Source organism: Panicum hallii, chromosome 1 (assembly GCF_002211085.1).
Source record: "Panicum hallii strain FIL2 chromosome 1, PHallii_v3.1, whole genome shotgun sequence".
Lineage (NCBI taxonomy): Eukaryota > Viridiplantae > Streptophyta > Magnoliopsida > Poales > Poaceae > Panicum > Panicum hallii.
In genome coordinates, this window is record NC_038042.1 from 7,403,687 (window position 1) to 7,424,278 (window position 20,592).

The window sequence follows — 20,592 nt, forward strand, 5'->3', positions numbered from 1 at the left end:
CGCTTGTCAGCAGTAGCACCACCTGCTCTGCTACGTGGCTATACGCTATAGCTTCCCTTGCCCCTTCAAGCTCAGAAGTACCATCCGCCCAGCGACCAGCATCTTGGTGGGCTCCGGGGGACGCATCTTCCCAAAAGATCAATGAAAAGGGGAGATTAGAAATGCAAGTGCTAAGTCTGGTCCGAGCTCCAAATGACCTTTACTCCTACTCAACTGACTGACGGAATCCACCATGGCTCCACCTGCTCACTTGGCAACCAGCAGCATGCCAGTACCGTGATTATTGACCATAGAACACTGAAAATTATGCAGGGAGCCACCGTGTCAAATCCAAGTATCAACCAGTGTGAAATCAACAAGCCTTCAAAGAGGAAAACAATGGCATGCTTTAGCAACTTGGTGGCCGCCAGGTCAACTCCAAAAGCCGTTGAGACAGAAAACTGAGCAGGTGTATCACGGTGTCGGCGTCGCGATGAAGCGAATAAATGGCGGCCTGCTCAACCACGCTAACGAACAGAATCAATCGCCAGTGGACCACGCCGCGGCGGCCGACAGAACCCATTCGCCCTCGCCTGTGCCTTTTATTCCCCATTATAGCTTTGTTTGGCTCTTCTTCCATGCATTAGACACATGCCCATTTCATGCTACTTCAAAGACAATTCATCCAGGGTCAGATCATCCGTAACATAAAAAAGTTTAGAAATTGATAGTAAGGATGACAGTAGATTCCGATAAATCCCACTTGCATGATGCCAGGGGAAATAATTGTAAACAATTCCGATCCATGTTTTGACAATGAAAAAAAAATTACTTGATTCCAACAAAACAGGTATATGTGAGTGGAGTTGGCGAGTCGAAGGATAAACGACTTGATAATTACCATAACACAGGATAATTTCCCATCAATAACATTTACAGAATTACATTGACTGACACCCAGGGATAAGGAACACTTACAGGCGCACTACAGCATTTAACATTGGAGAAAGTAATAAGATAGTAGGGATTAAATTCCTTCAATAGCTTACCAATACACCACCCCCTTCCCTCCCGCTACTTAGGCTAAATTGGATGGAGCATTAAAACAGGTGACGAGGGCTGGCTGCACGAAACACACATCTCCTTATGCAACACATTGGCACCAGCTCACGTTTGGCTTTCCAATAATGGTCAGATTCTACATCTTAAATGTGAGGACATGCAGGTTGCCCTTTGGCACAAAGAAGCATAGGAAGCGCAAGGTAAAAGCACCATACAGCTTCCCTATGGTCCAGCTGCGGGCAAGAAAGTGAGCCCAAGATGTCGCCTAGCATGGTCTGGGATCAACCTGTTGATAAGCTCAGGAGAAGCATTTGCTAGCTGCAAATTAACAGACAAATATGTCGGTATCTTTCAAATGTAGAAAAGCATTTACTTTTTAGACACTTCCTTATTTGCCATTGGTGTGTCAATGATACATGGGCCCCACCTGTTTTACTGAAAGTGGGAAATAAGGGACTGCGCAAATTTGCAATGGCATGAAAATAATTATTCCTTTATTTTTCAGCTGAGCAATGTGTTGACTGCATGCTGAAGTTACCATTTCAGTCAAACACAACTACACTTGCCCACATGGTTTGCCTAGTTTCTCAAATAAAAAGCACATGGCAAGCATTAATAAGGTGTATCAGTCTTGAAACTACTTACTTCCTGTTTAAAGTTAAACAGTGGAGGGAATGGCCGTCCGTTTGGCAACCTTGCATGTGGTTCTCGCAACTCATCAAAGAATGGATGTGCGCATGCCTCAAGCTGCCAGAGTTACAAGAATTAGCAAAAAAATCAACACAGAGGAGTAGCAGGAGTGGTTAGGCATCTCAAACTTGATGCATTACATCGTTGTCCTCTTAAAAAAAAAGATGCTCGTCATACAGACATCTTTTCAAGTTTAATGATTATCATTTCCTAATCAAAGGGGAGGACGCTCACAACATAGGAATTATGTAAAGAATAGACATCCAGCCGAGAGTAGTACATGCAACAAACTCCATAGAGACTCTTAGCCTCTTGAGTCCTGACAAGGTAATCTAGTGAAATCTGTATACACCAATAAATCAACCAAAGACCTCCTTGGTTCTTTTTTAATACGTGGCCGTCAATTTGAAGAGATGAAAAGCTCATTGAGAAGTCATTCATTTTGGATGGCATAAAGTGAAACATTTTCTTCCCACTAAGGATACCATGTTGGCTTGTACACCACTCATGAGATAGTAAGGGGAAAAACACTATAAAGATGACATCATATCCAATCATTAATAGTAGCTTTTATACACATGAAACATTTAACAGCTAACTAGAAAGTGATGGGGCGAACATGACTGACCAACTAGGAAGAAACAATCATTGTCATTACTAATGCTTGCCAATAATTGATAGGTAGATGGCTTCTTTAGTTGACTAGAATCAGTCAAGGAGGAGAAAAGAACTCACAGCAGTGCATCGTAGATTTGGTGAATACTGGAGCAGACGTGAAGCAAGATCTATAGCTTCTGGAGGCATCCGCTTGTGGAAAATCTGCAACAGGAAAGGCATTTCAGTTCAAGTTATGCATCATTAGACCACTCAATGAAACAAGCTGACAAAATAAAAAATTTCCCATACCTTGTGCCATGGATGAGCTTTGATCTGAGGGAATCTAAATTCAGTGTAGTTCGGGTTCATACATCGGATCTCCTCGCGTGTTGGAGTACCAAGAACCTGCCACCAAAGCAAATTCGTTCAATACATGGAAATTAAAAAAACACTACTGAGTACATTTCTTTAGAACTAATAGAACAACAAAGTACCTTTATTATCTCAACAAGCTGATCCACAGCACTTTCACCAGGGAAGAGAGGCTGATAAAATCATTGTAACAGAAAGATATTTAGTTCTAAGTTTGTTGCTCAGATGGATACATAACCATAGCCAGATCTGTGGGAAAAGCAGAGAACAGAACTAACTTGGCCAAGAAGCAGCTCAGCAAGAACACATCCAGCTGACCAGATATCAATTGATGTTGTGTACTCAGTCGCCCCAAATATGAGCTCTGGAGCACGGTAATAACGTGAGCATATATATGATATGTTCGCTTCACCTTTGACCTGACCAGATTGTGAATTAAAATGGGATTAGGATGGGTAAGCAATATAATTCTGCATATCAAGAAACTTGAAAAGCCACAAAATGGCCCGCATTAAATGAGCAGAAAAAGACGAGGGCGTTCAGGTGTGACAATGGATTCTTCTCTCATCCCTCGAAAGCCACTCAGAGCAGTTGCTTAATTTTGAGTCCCGACTCCAGACATATCCTCAAAGGGAAGTTCATTACTCAGTAGTTTATAGGGAATTTTCTCTAAGAAGGCTAGCATCCTAAGTTTAGAGAATCAATAGAAACATTTAATAACAAAAAGGAGCTACTTCATCACCAAAAAAGATGCATGCAGATCAAACTGCTGAGCTACACCTTCTCTAGAACAATAAAGAAAAACTCTGATCTAATTAGCTGTAGAAAAGCTACAAGACTGAATACTGCATTTACTTACCAACATTTTGGCACTCCCAAAATCACATATCTTCACTTGGTGAGTCAGAGGATCAACCTATAACCAATGAAGTGAATATAAGCTTAATTAAGAATTAAGACATTGTGAGAACAAATTAAAAAGTAGGGAAAGGGCATACCAAAAGATTCTGAGGTTTCACATCCCTGTGGCAAACGCCAGGTACAGTGTGAATATAGGCTAAACCCCGAAATATCTGCATAAAAAGACCAAGCAAAAATGAAATCACATCCAAACTATTGTAGTTTTCTCAATAAAGAGCAGTAGAAGTTCCAAAAGAATGTAGGTGATATTTTACCTGGTAGGTGTATAACTTGACATATATAAGCGGCATCCTCTGGTTCATATTGCTGTAATGCTTCAATACACGATACAGTGACTCAGGAACAAACTCCATCACCAAGTTAAGGAAAAGTTCATCTCTGCTTGTGGTAGAGAAGAAGCAATGCTTCAAGGAGACGACATTGCAGTGATCCATGGATCGCATGATTTGCAGCTCCCTATTCTTGTACCGCTTGTCCTGTAAAACCTTCTTAATCGCAACAGTCTCACCAGTCTCCAGACATTTAGCCTACATGTACATGCAACAGAAAAACAATCAGGGCAATTACAAAAAAACTCAGGAAGGAAAAAGTATGTACAAAAGCAACCAACGCTTTACCTGGAAGACGATTCCGAATGATCCAGTTCCCACAACTCTCTCAGCCATGTAGCTGATCGTCTACGAAGCACAAAAGCATACAACCAAAGTTAGGAAACAGATCGTTGTATCCATAAGGTCCTGCGACTTCTGAGTTTGCTAAAAGTTACCCTTTTAGGTTCTCCATTCTTGCCTCCAATGGTTGTTGAGATTATGTGACCAGTGACTGGATCACCCCCTTCAATCATAGAACCGGCATGCTGTCACAAAATAGAGCCCATAAGAAAAGACAACATATAGCCGGAGCAAGCAAAGATAACATAACAACTTAAAAAGCACTTATTAACAACCAAATTTGTGGCATCCAGTGTTCAAAAAGCCTAAGTGTGCGTGCATCACCAATGGTCACAAAGCAGAGGAATCGCTCAATCACAGCCCACCATACTATTGCTAACCTCATGCAAACTAGGCTTGCTAGGATCCCAACAAGACAAAACATATACATCATGAACTTTGCTACGTTCCAATCGCACCACAGTTTTGCAACAAGAGTAAGATTAACGGTTATAATCATCTCAAAACAATAATTAACTAGTTTGATTCCCCATTTGGAACACCTATGTCATGATTACCTAGTAAGTATACAGCAGTACAGGAGGAAAAACTTGCAAAGGTGCCCCAAGCAGGGGGCTTAGACGCTTGCATAGCGCACACGCAAAGACCAGACCAAAGGAAGGCAGCCCATCTCCTTCCCGGCAAGCAACGCTCCTCCACCTCTAACTCCCTAATCACAAGAGAAATCGCGCCCGGGGGATGTGGGGGACGCAGCAGCCCCAAGCCTAGCCGCGCGCGGCGCAGATCTACGCGCGGATCGAACGCGGGAACCAACAAACATCAAGAGGGAAAAAAACGAAACGCGGGCTCAGAGAGATCCCACGGCCCCCGGCGCAACCGCTCCTGGCCGCCGGAACCACCCGCCAGCGGCGGAGGAGAATCGCTCACCTTGGCGTCCGCGGGGACGGGCGCTGCTGCCGCGGCGGCGGCGGGGCGCGGCTGGTCCACCTGCATCGGGTCCGCAGCGCCGGCGGCGTGGGCCCCACCCGGCAGCGCGGCCATGTGGAGGGTGGGGCTGCGGGCGGAGACGACGCGGAAATGGAACCTCCTCTCTCCTCTCCTGTGTCCTGTCCTCTCTCTCTCTCCTCGGTGAGGAGGTTGGGGAGGCGGCTAGGCTTGCGCCATGAGACCCGCCCCTCGCCTTCTTTTCCCCTTGTTTTTTATTCCCGTCCTCCGCCACCCACTACGCTGCTACGGGAAGGAGGCGTTTTTTCGGACAAGGGCCGGCAGTTTCGCGAATGCCGCGCCGGTGCTGATGCCTCTGCGCAAGTTTTGCATATGGGTCCCTCTATGGATGTCCTTGTAATTCTAAGGAGTACGGGGTGGAAGAATGGGGTTTTGCAATGGTGGGGGAGGGGGACATGGTCAATGTGTCAGTCCGGCTGGCACTTGGAATCTCCCTTGCAGAACGGCTTTTCCCCTCTCTCTCTCTCTCTCTCGCTTCGGCTGGTGGGGCCCACCCGGTCTGAGAAGAAAAAACGGAAGGGTGTCACAGCTCACAGGTTTACCGTTCAACGGTGCGCAGGTGGGTGTGAAAGCTGACGTGGAGGAACCTCGCTGGATGGGGGTTGTTTTTCAATTTCAAGGCACCGTTGGTGTGGTTTAGGATTAAGGGCCGTTTGGCATGGTCAAACCCGGTGAAGCCAAAACTGGCTTCATCCAACGTTACACTATCTCCATTTGTATGAAATAGATGAAGATAAAACCAAATAAGTCATGCCAAATATGAACAATGATGTGGAGATTTCTAGTTGCCAAAGTGTGGATCAAAATTCTTTTATTGATTGAGAATACATACACACCTCATAGGTTAGGTGGTGAAGAATCAAACATGGTATTGATGTTATTTTCGTGATGATAGCTTGTTTCGCTTATATTTCCTATGCATCATTTGACAAATTCTAAGAATAATTTTATATAGTTACGTGGTAATATCCATTACCAATAAATGATGGGCATTGACATGATGTTCATCATTTTGTATGGAGTTCTAGAATAAGAATAAGGGCTTACCGTAGTTTGATATGACGTAACACTCATAACTATCTAATTGGGTTCTGATTAATTGACAAGAATGGTTCGAGGACTACTCTTGTGGCTCCATCGGACATGGCGTCCATGGTATCTGTCGGAGGAAATCTCAAGCCAGGTGGCGGAATGCACCGACTAATCCTAGTTTAGGATGAGTTTGGGGAAGACCTAGGAACGCTTGATCAAAGGACGGACGAACAGGGGAAAGACACGAGGATTTAGAGTGGCTCGGGCCGCCGGAGCATAATACCGTACGTCCACTTGTGTGTTGTATTGCTTGAGAAAGCTTGGGAAATTGCTGGGCCTCGTGAATCCTATGGACTTGTTGACTTGTGTTCTAACGAGCGCACTCTCCCTTTTATAGACTCAAGGGGAGTGTGTACACTATGCGGAACCCCGACAGGTGGGCCCGGCGACTGGAACCTGTAATACGAGAGAGCTGGAGATCTTCCTCTCCAGCTCCTCCCTAGAGTCCTCTCGATCGAGAAGTTGATGTGCGTATCTGCAGCCAGGGTATGATCATGTGCCGCCTTACCGGCACAGTACCTGCTGTCATTGTTACGCACAGTGGAAGACGTGCTGTCACTGTTGGACTAGTACCCTCTGACAGGTGAGGGGGGCTGCGCTGACCCGCCGCGCCGTCGCCTCCGCGGGTACACTGTGGCAGCGCACGTCTCGGCTCTCCTGCAGCAGACCATCGTCACCCCTTGCTCACGCGCGCGGCGCAGTGAGTTGACTGTACGCCGCGTGTCCGTGCATAATGCACAGCGACGCGCCGCCTTGGAAACAGGCGGGCTTACCGTGGTGTCAGCACACCTGCCCGGTGTGTCAGTGGGCAGGCCATACCCTGTCTTGGGCACGCGCAGCCCACCTACCTGCATTTAATGCGGTAGTTGGGCTGGCGTCCCGCGGAGGGCCTTCTGCCACGAGCACGTGGCAGGGCCGGCCCTGCGGCCGCCTCCTTGGCAGCTTAAGGTGGCACGTAGCGGCACCGGACCCCCTCTCGGGGGAAGGGGAGGTCCGGGCCCCCGAGGCCAGTCCGGATGGACAGGCCCAGAGGGGTCTGGCTCCCACACATGGCGGCACCGAACCTCCTGGGGGGTCTGGGCCTGTGGAGGCCATTCCCGAGCACCCTGTCCTCTTGGGCATGTGGAGGCGCCGGACCTATATGAGCACGGGGGGGAGGTCCGGAGACCATAATCCCAGCTGTCAGGCCCGGACCGAACGCCCCGTCGCCCATAAGACAAGGGCGAGGTCACGGATAACCTTGCGCCCATCTGGTTGAAGATCCTGTCAGATGACTTACTAATAGACGGGGCCCGCGGAGAGGCAGGTCTCCTCGCAGCGGGCTACCCCGACCTTCTGGTCGTTGAGCAGCTCCTTAGCGATGATGGAGGATAGGAGGCCGAGTATATGGTGGCGCGCGTCCACCACGATGCGCTTGGCGCACACGCCGGAGCCGGACACCATCGCGCCCTTACGTGTGAGGCGGCAGCGACGCGCTAAGGGTCTGGACACCCTAGCAAAAGGTACCCCTATCTGTATGTACCGATGTTACCTCTTTCCCAAAACAGTAGTGGAGAATAAATGGAGCGAGCCTAGGGCACTAGATAACGGAGCGAGAAAGACGAGGGAGGCCACTTCCTCTTCTATCAAATCTTTTCCCTTAAAAATGATTGATGTACATCTTGTGATCAAGATTTGTTCTGTTTGATTGCCATGTCTACCATACTAGTAGAGTGCAGTGGAGTTCAAATAATACACGCTTTGTGTTGTGGGGGAGAGGCGGTCCCTCCCGCCCTTGCCATGTTCAGCTGACGCGCCGCCATGCACGAAACATGCTACTCCTTCCATACTCTTCTCTCCTTTTGGTCTACATGCCGCTTGCTCATTACGCGGTTCAACATCGAAAAATAGCGAGCGGTCAGACCGCGTGCACAAAAGGCAGACATTTTAGGGCGTAGGCTACATTCCGGATTCAAATTGTACCAACAAGAGCTCCCATTTTTGGAGTAAAATTGGCTTGGTTTCGTACACTTTTCACACAATTTCGTGTTGTTCGATGGCCGATTTTCCACCTTCCCGTGAGGTCGTGAACCGATCGGGCAAAATACAGTACAAACGATGCATATATATGTGTGAGCAGCTGTTCAGTGCGCGAGCTGCTGAGCAGAGCATGGTCGTCCTGTTCCTTCGTCTTCACAGATGCGCTTTCTTCTACGAGGAGAAGAATATAAAAACATGGTAATTGGTGACGCTGCTGCTGCTGTGCGTTTATTATCATGCAGGCCATGGGCCCTGACATGGCCCAAGCGATGCAGGCCTCATCCGGACAGAAGCGCCGAACAGCAAATAAAAGCCCAGCACAGAACAAATAGTACGACCAGCCGCGCAAGTCCATCCAGACCGTCAACGAGCCCAACAAACAAAAGCAAATAAGCTTACTAGAGAATTATTGGGCCGAAGCGGAGTACCAGGCCGCCACTCTTTCGAGGAAGGAGAAAAAAAAGGGCCCATATCCAGCCTGCCTGCTGGTCCGACACGGACCTAATTTCAAATTTTCTAAATATAGTTGCGTGAACTTTTAATCGTATTCTCTCTTCGTTCTAACACAAGGCGTGCCTTTTTCTTATATATATAAAAAAAATCAAAGTTTGTTAGTTCCAATCAACTACTCCCTCCATCCCAGAATATATCTACTTTAAGGTTTGTCCTAAGTCAAAAAAAATTTAACAAATTATACACATGTAGATATTTTCTTATCTTCTTTTTTTTTCTTATAAAATTTATGTCTCTTAAATTACTAGCCCCTAGACCCATGGATGCTTAACTTGCATCCATGGATTTTGTTTCAAAACATCGCACCAGCTGCTTATCATATTTCGTTATCAGATTCTTCACTCAGAAATGTTTCACCTTCAACTTGTGTTTTTCCCCTCGCAAAAAGAAAAAGATAATGGATTACAGTCTCCAGCCTGCGCACCGGATTGGAACGCACAGTGTTTAAGAAACATAAGTTGCAGGTGCTGAATCAAAAGATCCTTCCGGCTCCTCGCAAAAAGAAAAAAAAATAATCTTTCTGACGATTGGCATCCGGAATACTGGATTCCATTCTCGTGACGCCATTAATGGCGACCTCGACGCCGGCCGGCCCGGTCGATTATCCTCCGCCCTGGATCGTGGAAACAGAGCAACTCCGGCTGTACAGAAAACATGCATGGGTGGGCAGGCGCATGTGTGTGTAGCTTGTCCTCGAGGCAAAAGTCCTGACGGGACCAGGAGAGCCCAATCATTCGTGTTGATTCGTGAAGGCAAACAGCGGCAGCCCCCTGGAGGAGCAGGCAAGGCGAGCAGGCCGGCCTCGGCCTGAATCTGCTGCGGCTCTCCGTGCATTGATTTGCAGCTGCCTTCCTTGACAATTCCCCCGCTGTTTATGTGCCGCTTGAGACTTGCTGCCGGTTGCCGTAGCTGACTGCAGATAAGTTTTCCAGCCTTGCTAGCTGCAAAGTGCAAGCAAGAATGCAGGATGTACATGCCAGATGTGGAAATGCAACGAGGAGCTGTTCCAATGATTTCCCCTCGTTTCTTCCCCTGTACCTCCAGGGCATGAATAAATTGATAAATGTTCACGTGGATTTCTTTTCCTCTCAATAATAAGCACATCAGAGGGCATATCACAGCATTTACGTTTCACAAAAGATGGATAAAGCACTCATATAGTTTGCTTTTACTGAAAATTCAACAAAAGTTTATGCTTCATCAACGACCATCACGAGCGCGCCCTGTTCATGGATTAAAAAATGCTATGAGCCGGCTTAGAGGCAGCCGTTGGAGGAGGCCTTATGGGAAAAACAAGGTATATGCATCTTAAAATGTACTTGGCCTTTTGATCATTATGACATCATCATAGCTCCTTCCAAAATGTAAGAATAGCTAGGAAGGTAAAAATATATCATAAGAAAGCCATATTCAATATGTATGATCTGTCAAGTAGGACACATGTACTTCAGCAACTTATTTTCTATAGCAACTTGAGCACAAAATTAGTAACTTGTTGTGCGTACTTACTTGAGATTTGAGGACAAGAAGGAAGATACTTCACCTAATGCGACAAAGGTCCCCTTTAGGCACATGGTAAAAAGATTCCCCACAACTAACCAAAGCACCCCGTGCTATGCTACCGCAAGCAGACAGGGAACTGCAACTAACCCCGGCCACCTTCTCGCTCGCTCTGCATGCACACCATGGCCAGACCAATCGCCATTGGGCATTCACTAACAACTAGGGAGTACTTCCTCTTCCTCTCCAGCAGGACCTTAGACCTCTGCCATGTCCCTCGTTATTCTCGCTATCCCCAACTTGGTAGTATAACCTGCAGCAAAGGTCTGGCCGTACTCTGGGAAGAAGCTTATTCAAACAATCAAATGTGTACACAGTGCAGGACATGGATCGGTCACAGGTCGTCTGCTTCGTCCTCTTCGCACGGCCAGGCCACAAGGCTCCAAACCCCGCATGTGCCGGTGCCGCGATGCGCTGCAGGGTCGCTCCACTCCACCAGCTAATACGAATCCAAGTCGAGAAACGCAACTGCTCTCTGCAGCATCGGCCGTCATGTTTATCCATGGCTATTTGCTGCAGCATGCACGCATGCTCATCCATGGCGTCTGCTAGCTTTGCTCAGGTCCAAGTCCAACCATGCGGTCGTACCGGCGGCACAAGGTGCCAGGAAACGTCAAACGGGCACCAGCTAGCGTTTCATGCACGTACCAGGCCGGGGTCTCTGTCAGGGGCATGGTCGAGCCAGCGCACCCTGCCTTGGCCTCTTCTCTCTCTACCAAGACAGTTGCAGGCGCCCGGCTACAGATCCACAGCAGGGCCGGGTCATCATTTTGTGTTTGATTAGTCCTAGGGCTCCTAGCTATGGCCGCTGTACAGTGCATACTGCCAACTGTCACGGTGTCACAGTACTACAGCACTACTACATTAGAGTCCCACGTTATCAGTTGGTAAAAATCAGCTATCATCGATAAACTAAGTGGCCATCGGTTGGCAATTCAAGATTTCTCAAGTGATGATCGATCAAGAAAGTGACCTATACCGACGGCAATGTAATCAGCGTATTGGGACTGTGGTACATACAGTGTATAGATTTTCTTGTCAATTTGCTTCCAAATGGTGAATCGCTTGATCGGTGATGAGATGAAAAAATATTTAGCAGATTACACCGGTTATGGTGCGGCTTAGATAATCTACCATCATCGCGATTCCTTATAACCATGCATTCACCTCAACAACAAAGCGTTCGTTCATGGCGTAAAAAATGGCTGCATCGATCGGCTGCACCGAGCAGAAGCGAACAGACAATGGCACACAGATTAGATCTCTGGTGAGCACTCTCCTTTTTGAAAGATAACTACCTCCCGCGTACTTGTCTTAGGTAGTACGTTTTTTATCATGCGAAACGTCAACTTTACTTGAATTTTTGAATCACGCGGGATACATTGACTAGGACTCTGCACTAGCTCGCTGGGTTCAAGTTTTAAATTTTTGTTCATGATTCTGATGTTTGCAGCATAAAGCCCTTGATAGGGTGCTGGCAGAGGTGAAAGGTTGAAGAGCCTAGTTGAGTGTGAATCTAAGTGCTGCTTCACAGGTAGGGAAATTTTTACTATTTCAGCTACTTGCCATGTTTGCTCTGAACGTACCATTATTCATTATTTCAGCTAGTCATAAGTCATAACTCTGCTTGAGAGAGTGGAGTTCCCGAAGATCTGTGTAGGATTTAAGAGTCATGAGCTACTTGCAGGTCACATATCCTGGTGTAGGAAATAAAAGGTAACTACTTGCAGCGCAATCATCCACAAAATGGTTTTCTTTAGGGCTAGCAGTTCAACGGTCACTCAAACACATGAGAAGTTCTTCAATAGTCATTCAAGCACAAGTCCCTGGAAAATAAGGCTGCAGATTAGATAATAGTGGCTTTAGATATAATAGTTGATATGAATAACTTCAATTGATTCACCTTTGTATATATGTGTAATGTAATCAAATGTATTGAACATATGTATTTGTGATGGATATAAGATCTATTTCATATCCTCTTTTCCTTTTTTTTGTTTTTTCAATTCATCATTACAGACGCGTTTTAGCAATCAGCGTATCTGCTGAGGCTTTATCACATACGCGTTTTAGCAATCCGCGTCTCTGATGAGTCCTCGTCACAAACGCGTTTTTTTACATGTGTGATGTGAGTGGCAATATAAATGATGCGTTTTTTCCGCGTCACTAATAACTGTCTAGACGCGTCTCTAATATGCTTTTCTAGCATAGTGTAATTCATACAACATTAATGATCTTTTGCTAGTCCACACCATATCTCTTTCCTTCTCTCTCGCATGCATAGGAGTGCCAATAGAGCTAGAAGATTGATCTTAAGCTGAGATCGTGTATTCTCTCTCCTTCACGTTATCAATGGTCCTCCGACGTTGGGCTTACAGCCCATTGTTGCTTCTACTCTTGCTCTAATCTTATTTGCAGCAGCCGTTGGCTTCAAGTTGCCACAGTGATCTTCAACTTGTCCCAATTAGCCTCGGAAAGGATTAGCACGCTTAACCGTCGACCAATTATAGCTATCACATTTCGCGTGCCTCCCTGGATACACACGGTTGGGTGCAAAAGAAGGGATGGTGGAGCTTAAAAGGAGGTAAAGCAGGAGATGCGCTTCATGATTAACGACACAGCTAATACAATCCCGGCCTGATTCACAACAACAGCTCACATGGCCATGATAGCGCCAGCCCAACCAGCGGCCGCAAAACCCCCATCCTCTAAGCCAATCGTTCGCCGTTGGATGCGGGGGGTACGGCATCCTCCCGCTGGACGCTGGTCAGCACCGGCCTGATGGATTGGCGCCAGTCAGGTCAGGTCAGCCCCTCCAAAAGTGTGTGTTTGGGAGTAGGGCAGGGCAGGGGTAGGCCACGGACACCTGTGCCTACCTAACTATGCTCAATTGGAAAGAAAACCAAGAACAGTTCAAAAAGAAAGGAAGAAAAGAGAACCAGGAATGAAGTGGTTGCTTGTACATATGCTTCTTGCAATGGGAGGATATTCTCACTCAGCTAGTGGTTGGATATTATTGGAATAAACATAAAGTTATGTATTTTTAATTTAAATGTGGTCGAGTACTTAGGCCAGCTAATAAATATTTGCTGGTTTTCTGTGTGAAAATGTTTCGGCGCCTTTTGGATGTATTCACATATATAGTAACGAACCTTTTAAGTCCACAAGGTGAACACTTACGTGGTTAGCGCATTCGGATTTTCATAGTTGGCGCTGGACTTCGAGTTCAGATTTCTGGATTTCAGAAATGGATTCGAGGACTTTTCGTTTTGGTTGCTTACATTCCAGCAAGTAGATGTAAATAAAAAATTGCAATTAGGAATTGAACTGAGGGTGAGAAACTTCCACGCACTCGGGTTACTCATTGCTACATTGCCCACAGGTGGTGGCCCCTCTCTCCTGAGTTTTACACCAGCGTGAGCACACACAGGATAATCTAGCTACTGAATGCTTGCATTGCTCATGAGTGGTTTCAGAAGTTGTACATGATGTGAATGCCTTACTGAGGCAAAAGCATTCTCATGAGGGACAAAAATAGGTTTTACTCATCTGTAACATTATCGACCTATTTCTTGCTCGCGTTCTCCGTCTCTATTTCCAGCAAAAGAGAGCTGAGGGCCCAGGGCGCTCCAGAACCCTGCGATTATATTCCTAGTTTTATCTGCTCCGTGGATGCAGCGCATCGACTCCAGTTCAGCATTGCCGATGCAAACTCGACCGTACGTCCTACGCAGCAATGATTGACCATTCTAATGATTGTGATCTTTAGGCCCTGCTAGTTACCATCAACATTCATCCCAACTGGACGTGTCCCAGACTTTTGAGGGGCTGTTTGTATCCGAGGACTAATTTTTAGTCCGGATTGCATCAGATGTCTGGATGTTTGGAACAGGATAAATTTTAGTCCGTCCGGCTGAATGATTAAAGCTGCTCCTCCTCTGATTTACGTGTTGATCACACTATTGAATCTCGATGAGCAGGCAGAAATTATTGGAATTTGATTTGCCAGGGAAAATTATTATTTTTGCATGGATGTATGTTTTCTCCTTTGTGTTTATCCCCCGACAGCCGTCGGCCCGGAATATTTGGCTACTGATAGGCATGCACGTGAACTTTGTCCAGTTGCAGCTGCATGTTCTAGGGACAAATCAGCTTTGCAGAGTAAAACAGGTTCGTTATCTCTCTGGTGAATGGCAACGTGAACCACAAGCCAGAACAACTCCTAATTAAGTGGTGGGAACACCCGCAATAAAGGCACAAGTTGTTTAACATTTTTCGGTAGGAAATTAAACAGCACAGAAACGTCAAAATTTTCAACAAACAAAATATGATGTTCCAAGTTGGGCCTAAACTTTCAGTTATTATGTGGATTAAACACTTACATAGCTCAACGGATGCAGTTTTCCACATGTAGCTAACCCTTCACAACATTCATACAGTTCCTCACAAAAGGGAAAGTAGTTTTGGCTAGAGGTTTTTTAAGTGAAATGGCAGGGGAAGGGCTATTTCATTTCATTCACTGATTCTAATTGGTAATTTGCTTCTAAGTTGCCGACATCTTTCATTATCAATAGTAGCCTAAAGTAACCCCTAAGTTTGCACATAAAATACCCACATTTGACACTGTGAACAACAGAACCCCCTAATCTACATCTAAATTATCTAGCGCTGTCATTAAAAAATAATCTAAAGTATTTAACCAACCTAAATTCGCATCTAAATTACTCCATGCATGTGTTATTGTGAAAACATATAACCTGAAGTACCCCCCTATATATATGCTTTTCAATCATCCTATATTAATATATGAAAAATGTTCCAAGCTTCCAAATAAAATGTTTCCAATTTATTTCACATTTTCCAAGGATGAATCCAAATTGTTGGATTTTTAACTTAGTGGTTAGAAAAGCAACATATTATTTCACTCATGAAATGTGTCAACAGATAATTAGTTTTTTTTACGAAAGATACAGTACACATGCAGACGCTCACAAATTGAAACAGCGATCAAAAGATTCGAGACGATCTTGAGCCAATAAATTTTGATGTTGCATTTATAATGAATTGCAATTAGTTTAATCAAATCTTATCTTGTCATAGTTGTCCTTATACCTTTAGCGCTGTCATTATTTGGGTTGCACCACGCCGTTCTTCCACCTTTTTCATCGGCGCCGTATACATTCACACCCCAGGCACATCTTGACAAAACAAGTGGTCTACGAGCTATCACGGCGCAACACACGCGTGCGCATACGCCCAAGCTACGCGTAGCGTACGTACGTACGTACGCGGCTGTTGTACGCCATCGATATGGCGATATTTGGCACTCGCTGGCCGATCGCGACGTCCCCGGCCGGCCGGGTCCCAAAAGGTCGACGACAGTCGGGCACACGCCCACGGGGGCCGGGCGATGCACTGCCCGCCTCCGCCGTGCTAGGTGTTCCCGGCTCGGTACGCCGTCGTCGCCGGCGGCCCTCACTCACCTACCTACCTACCATGTACCCCCACCGTCACCGTACCCGAGTTACCAAACGCCGCCGTAACACACGCCACTGCATGCCCATGCACACATCCATACCTGCTCGTACTCCTAGGCAAGATAGATAGATACATATTGAGCAGGCAGTTAGTTATTCGAATCAGCTTGCGGCAAGAGGATGGGGGTCGGTCCAGCGGTTGAAGTGTTTAATAACTGAGCAAATGGATCCGTGCCGGGCGCCATTCGGTCACGGACGGGAACTCGGCTCATGTCTGCTCTGCTCCGTGCCGGGCCACGCGTGCAACCACTGCGCGCAATCGGCCACTATATAGCTCAGGGGGCGCCGTGCAGGCTCGGCACCAGCTTGGAGGCGGCAGCAGCTAGCAGCTAGCTACTCTCGTTCCATCCCAAGTCGAGCAAGTAGATACGTACGGGGAGAGGAGAGCGGGAGAGCGAGTTTGCTAGTACCAGCATCTAAGCTATCCATGGCGTCGGCCGTGATGTCGTTGAGGCGGGCGGCGGCGGCGGCCGTGGCGTGCGTGCTCGCGCTCGGCGCGGCGGCGCAGCTCACGCCGACGTTCTACGACGGGAGCTGCCCGAGCCTGCAGTCCATCGTGCGCTCCGGGATGGCCGCCGCCGTGCAGCAGGAGCCGCGGATGGGGGCCTCCATCCTTCGCCTCTTCTTCCACGACTGCTTCGTCCAGGTACCCATTCAATTCGCGCGGTTGCAGCTGCCGGCTGTTTGCGCGCGCGCGGCATCTGAATGCGCGCCCCGCTGGAGCGACGCTGACGTCTGCGCTGTCGTCGCGGCGCGTGCGTTTTCCTTGCAGGGGTGCGACGCGTCGGTGCTGCTGGACGACTCGCCGGCGCTGACGGGGGAGAAGAACGCCGGGCCCAACGCCAACTCCCTCCGCGGCTACGAGGTCATCGACTCCATCAAGTCCCAGGTCGAGGCCGCCTGCCCCGGCGTCGTCTCCTGCGCCGACATCCTCGCCCTCGCCGCCCGCGACGGCGTCAACCTGGTCAGTGAACTAGTTAGTAACTGGAGTACTACCAGTAGCAGTAGTCTAGTACACCACCACCTGCCGACACCCGTACCACCTGCTGCCACCAGTCACCATGCATGTCGACCGGTAAATCACCAAGCTCATCTCGCATTGCTCACTTCACCGTGCACGCACTCGACTCGACATGGACTCGACCGATCGGGTCCCGTCAAACATGCTCCGGGCGGCGTGGGGGCCGACGGCCAGCCTTCCTCACCAACCGCTCAGGCCTGCCGGGGGACGGGTGCTTCCTGATCTGAGCGAGCTCGTTTTGTCGCCGAACGCCCACTGAGCATGTGCCCACTGTTCCTGTCTGTTCAGTGACACAGTCGCAAGTTGCAGTCCATGGCACTCGAGATTTCCCCATGCATACAGATCCAATATTCCAATGGCTGCTACCTCATGCGAATAACAAACCAACAAAAAAAAATACGTAGTTGTTGATGCATAATTTGATCATCAGTTCGTCTGAATTTGGTTCCATGTTTTTACCAATGCAGCTGAGCGGTCCGACGTGGGCGGTACCGCTGGGCCGCCGCGACACGCGCACGGCGAGCCAGGCGGCGGCGAACAGCAACCTCCCCTCCCCGTCCTCGAGCGCGGCGGCGCTGGTGTCGGCGTTCGCGTCCAAGGGCCTGGACTCGCGCGACCTGGTGGCGCTCTCGGGCGCGCACACCGTGGGCTCCGCGCGGTGCGCGAGCTTCCGGTCCCGCGTCTACAACGACAGCAACATCAACGCCGGGTTCGCGGCGAAGCGGCGGCAGATCTGCCAGCCGCAGGCCGGCGCCACCGACGGGAACCTGGCGCCGCTGGACGCGCTGAGCCCCGTCCGCTTCGACAACGGCTACTTCCGCAACGTCGTCTCACAGTTCGGCCTGCTCCACTCCGACCAGGAGCTCTTCGGCGGCGGGCAGGTGGACGGCGTCACGGCGCAGTACGCGCGCAACGGCGCGGCCTTCACGCGGGACTTCGTGACGGCCATGATCAAGATGGGGAACATCAGCCCGCTCACGGGGTCCAGCGGCGAGATCCGCGCCAACTGCCGGAAGCCCAACTGATAAGCCGGGGCCCGGCGCCGGCCGGCCTTGAGATTCGTGCGGGGCGAAGGGACGGCGCGGATGGGGTCGACACGGCCAGCTAAGAGGAGTGCGGCTTTGTGCGTGGAAAAGTGTGGAGTGCGTTGGAAGGGAGCGGCGGCTGGCCGGAGATGATGATGATTGAGGGAGGATTTGGTGGGTGGAGCGGCGCTGTCAAGGGGAGGGGGAGGAGGGGAGGGAGAGACGAAGGTGGGGCCCAGCGTGCCGTGACACATCGATCACGCGCTGCTGCATGGCCACTGCTGCTGCTTTTTGGTTTGGTTGCATTCTTTCCTTGTACCATACGGTGGCGACGACGGCTCGAGCATGTAAGTTTGTACGTACGTGGCCGATTCATGATTATTTTTCAGGGAGGGACACGAATAAGAACAGATGAAAAATGTGCTTTCTTTTCAAGAAAATTACAGAAATACTATGTGTTGATGAGCAAGTACGTGCACATCGATCGGAACTAGATTAGGCAGGGTACAAGTACGTGTACACTAGCACAGTGGTTGAACAGAACTGAATTAGGCAGGGTACAAGTACGTGCAACTAGTACCATGATTAGTTTGCCCTCTGCTGCATGCGACGGGCCGGACATGCATGGCTGGCCGGGCCCGGCGGCCCTCTGGTGTTGATGTGAGAGCGAGGTAATGGCTGATGAGCAACGTGCCGGTTGTGGCCATTTGCCACACACAGCGGCCATCATGACCTATCACTACTATAAAATCCATCGTCGCAAAGGCTTCGTCACCACAGATTTGATTCGAACCGGCGGTGATAACCGGCGGTGATTATCACCGCCGGTTGTGATAACACCGCCTACAAACCAGTGGTGATATCTTCGAAGGGCATCACCATCGGATTGTAGTAATTCGACCCGGTGGTGAAGCATTCAACACCCTCCTCCTATTTTTTCCTCTTCCGATCTCTCTCACTATTCTGCCTCTCATTATCTCCCCTCCCGATCCTTCTCCTCCCCGTTGCTCCCCCCCCCCCGCCACCTCCCCCGTCATCGCCTACTCCCACCTTCTTCCCCAGCACCCCCTCCCTGCCTTCATCCCCTCCTCTCCCCTGCACCACCTCCCCCGTTATCTTCGCCCCTCCCCATCGGCTCACCTCCCGCCGCCGCCCCTATGCGCACGCAGATCTGCGCACCCCCATCTCTTCCCCTCTCCTCCTCTCCTCCCCTCCGCTCCCCCCCTTCGGCTGCCCGACGCCATGTGGGGCTGCGGCGGCCCTCCCCTGCCCCTCCCCAGCAGCGCGGTGCCGCATGTGGTGGCCGCGGCGTCTTGCGTGGCCTATGGCCATGGCGGCGCGAGGGGCCGTCGGTGTGTGGGTCCGCGGTGGTTTTCCCCTCCCCTCACTCTCCCTCTCCGTGGCAGCGCGACACCGGCGTGTGGTGGCTGTGGCGGCGCGCGTGGTAGCGGTGGTGCGTGCAGCGGCCCTCCCCCCTAGGGCTAGATAACGAGCCAGCTCGGCTCAGTCCGGCTAGTTAAGATAACGAGCTAGCTTGGTTTGGCTAGGCTCGGCTCGCTATCCTAACGAGCACAAAAGCCTGCTCGGCTCGGCTCAGTCCAGCTCGCGAGCCATAACGTCAATATCAGCTGTTCATGCTCCTCCTCCATGGTAGCTCCTGGTGGTGCTTCCCATGGCCATGCGCCTCTGCCCCTACCCCTAGTACTCGGAGCAGAGAGCCCAGAGGGGAGCATGCAGGAGAGATGGGAGCAGGGGAGCGAGAGAGAGAGAGCTGCAGGGGACCAGCGGGCGGTGAGCTAGCGACCGTCCTTTTGTGTTAGGGCCGGTGCCCTAGCAGCTTGGCGGCGCGATTCGAGGGAGATGGGAGTAGGGAGGCTAGAGGGGAGCGACAGCGAGGGGAGCTGCAGGGGCTAGCGACTGTCGGTGTTTTACCGCCACGCCCACCGAGGGATACCCCCGAGGTGGTGAGTTTGTAGGTAGGGTGTCGCCGAGATCAGGAACTTGAAGGTGCAAGGAATACAATGTTTAGACAGTTTCAGGCCGCCGAGAGCGTAGTACCCTACGTCCTGTGTGGTTTGCATTATCTTTGATGGTGATCGGGTGATTCTCTTGGAGGGGGTCCCTGTCCGCCCTTATATAGTTTGGGGGGACAGGTTTACATGGAAGTCCTAGTCGGATACATACCCTAAAGTCCTACCCGAGTACTTTTCTAGTAGTTTTCCACTGTATCCGACTAGTTTTACTACTCTAGGAGTAGTTCTACTAGGCTACGAGTAGTTACAATAGATGTAGGACATGGGCCATATACCATTCTTTATCCTAGGAAAAGTACACCATGTGCACAGTCCCGTGTACTGGGTCTGACAACAACCTCCCAAGCATCGGTGCCTGGTTGCCCAGTGGCCTGGCGGCGCAACTTGAGGGAGGAGATAGGAGCAGGGAGGCCGGAGGAGCACGGCCGCGAGGGAGGCTGCAGGGGCGGCAGGCGGCGAGCCGGGACCGTCCCTATAACAGTCCGGGTTTTTCCG

At 49.5% G+C, this 20,592-nt stretch overlaps 2 protein-coding genes across 4 annotated transcripts; one reads left to right on the forward strand and one right to left on the reverse strand.

The window, feature by feature from the left end:
• Positions 1 to 155: 155 nt before the first annotated feature.
• Positions 156 to 5,495, reverse strand: LOC112879043 (shaggy-related protein kinase eta). 2 transcript variants are annotated; one of them, XM_025943373.1, is made up of 12 exons: positions 5,220 to 5,495; positions 4,388 to 4,477; positions 4,239 to 4,298; positions 3,876 to 4,148; positions 3,699 to 3,773; positions 3,560 to 3,616; positions 2,979 to 3,119; positions 2,823 to 2,873; positions 2,638 to 2,733; positions 2,467 to 2,550; positions 1,687 to 1,788; positions 156 to 647 (listed from the first exon to the last, which is right to left on the reverse strand). In XM_025943373.1, the coding sequence occupies exons 1-12, from the start codon at positions 5,331 to 5,333 to the stop codon at positions 645 to 647; spliced, it is 1,146 nt and encodes a 381-aa protein (XP_025799158.1). In that variant the 5' UTR covers positions 5,334 to 5,495; the 3' UTR covers positions 156 to 644. The 2 variants fall into 2 exon arrangements, with proteins under 2 accessions (XP_025799158.1, XP_025799154.1); XM_025943369.1 differs by lacking the exon at positions 156 to 647 and adding an exon at positions 812 to 1,359 and having other exon boundaries at positions 5,220 to 5,492.
• Positions 5,496 to 16,143: 10,648 nt separating this feature from the next.
• On the forward strand, positions 16,144 to 18,533 carry LOC112901931 (peroxidase P7-like). Of its 2 annotated transcripts, none has more exons than XM_025970806.1 (3): positions 16,144 to 16,664; positions 16,791 to 16,994; positions 17,507 to 18,533. In XM_025970806.1, the coding sequence occupies exons 1-3, from the start codon at positions 16,446 to 16,448 to the stop codon at positions 18,062 to 18,064; spliced, it is 981 nt and encodes a 326-aa protein (XP_025826591.1). In that variant the 5' UTR covers positions 16,144 to 16,445; the 3' UTR covers positions 18,065 to 18,533. The 2 variants fall into 2 exon arrangements, with proteins under 2 accessions (XP_025826591.1, XP_025826600.1); XM_025970815.1 differs by having other exon boundaries at positions 16,791 to 16,982.
• The last annotated feature ends 2,059 nt before the right edge of the window (positions 18,534 to 20,592 follow it).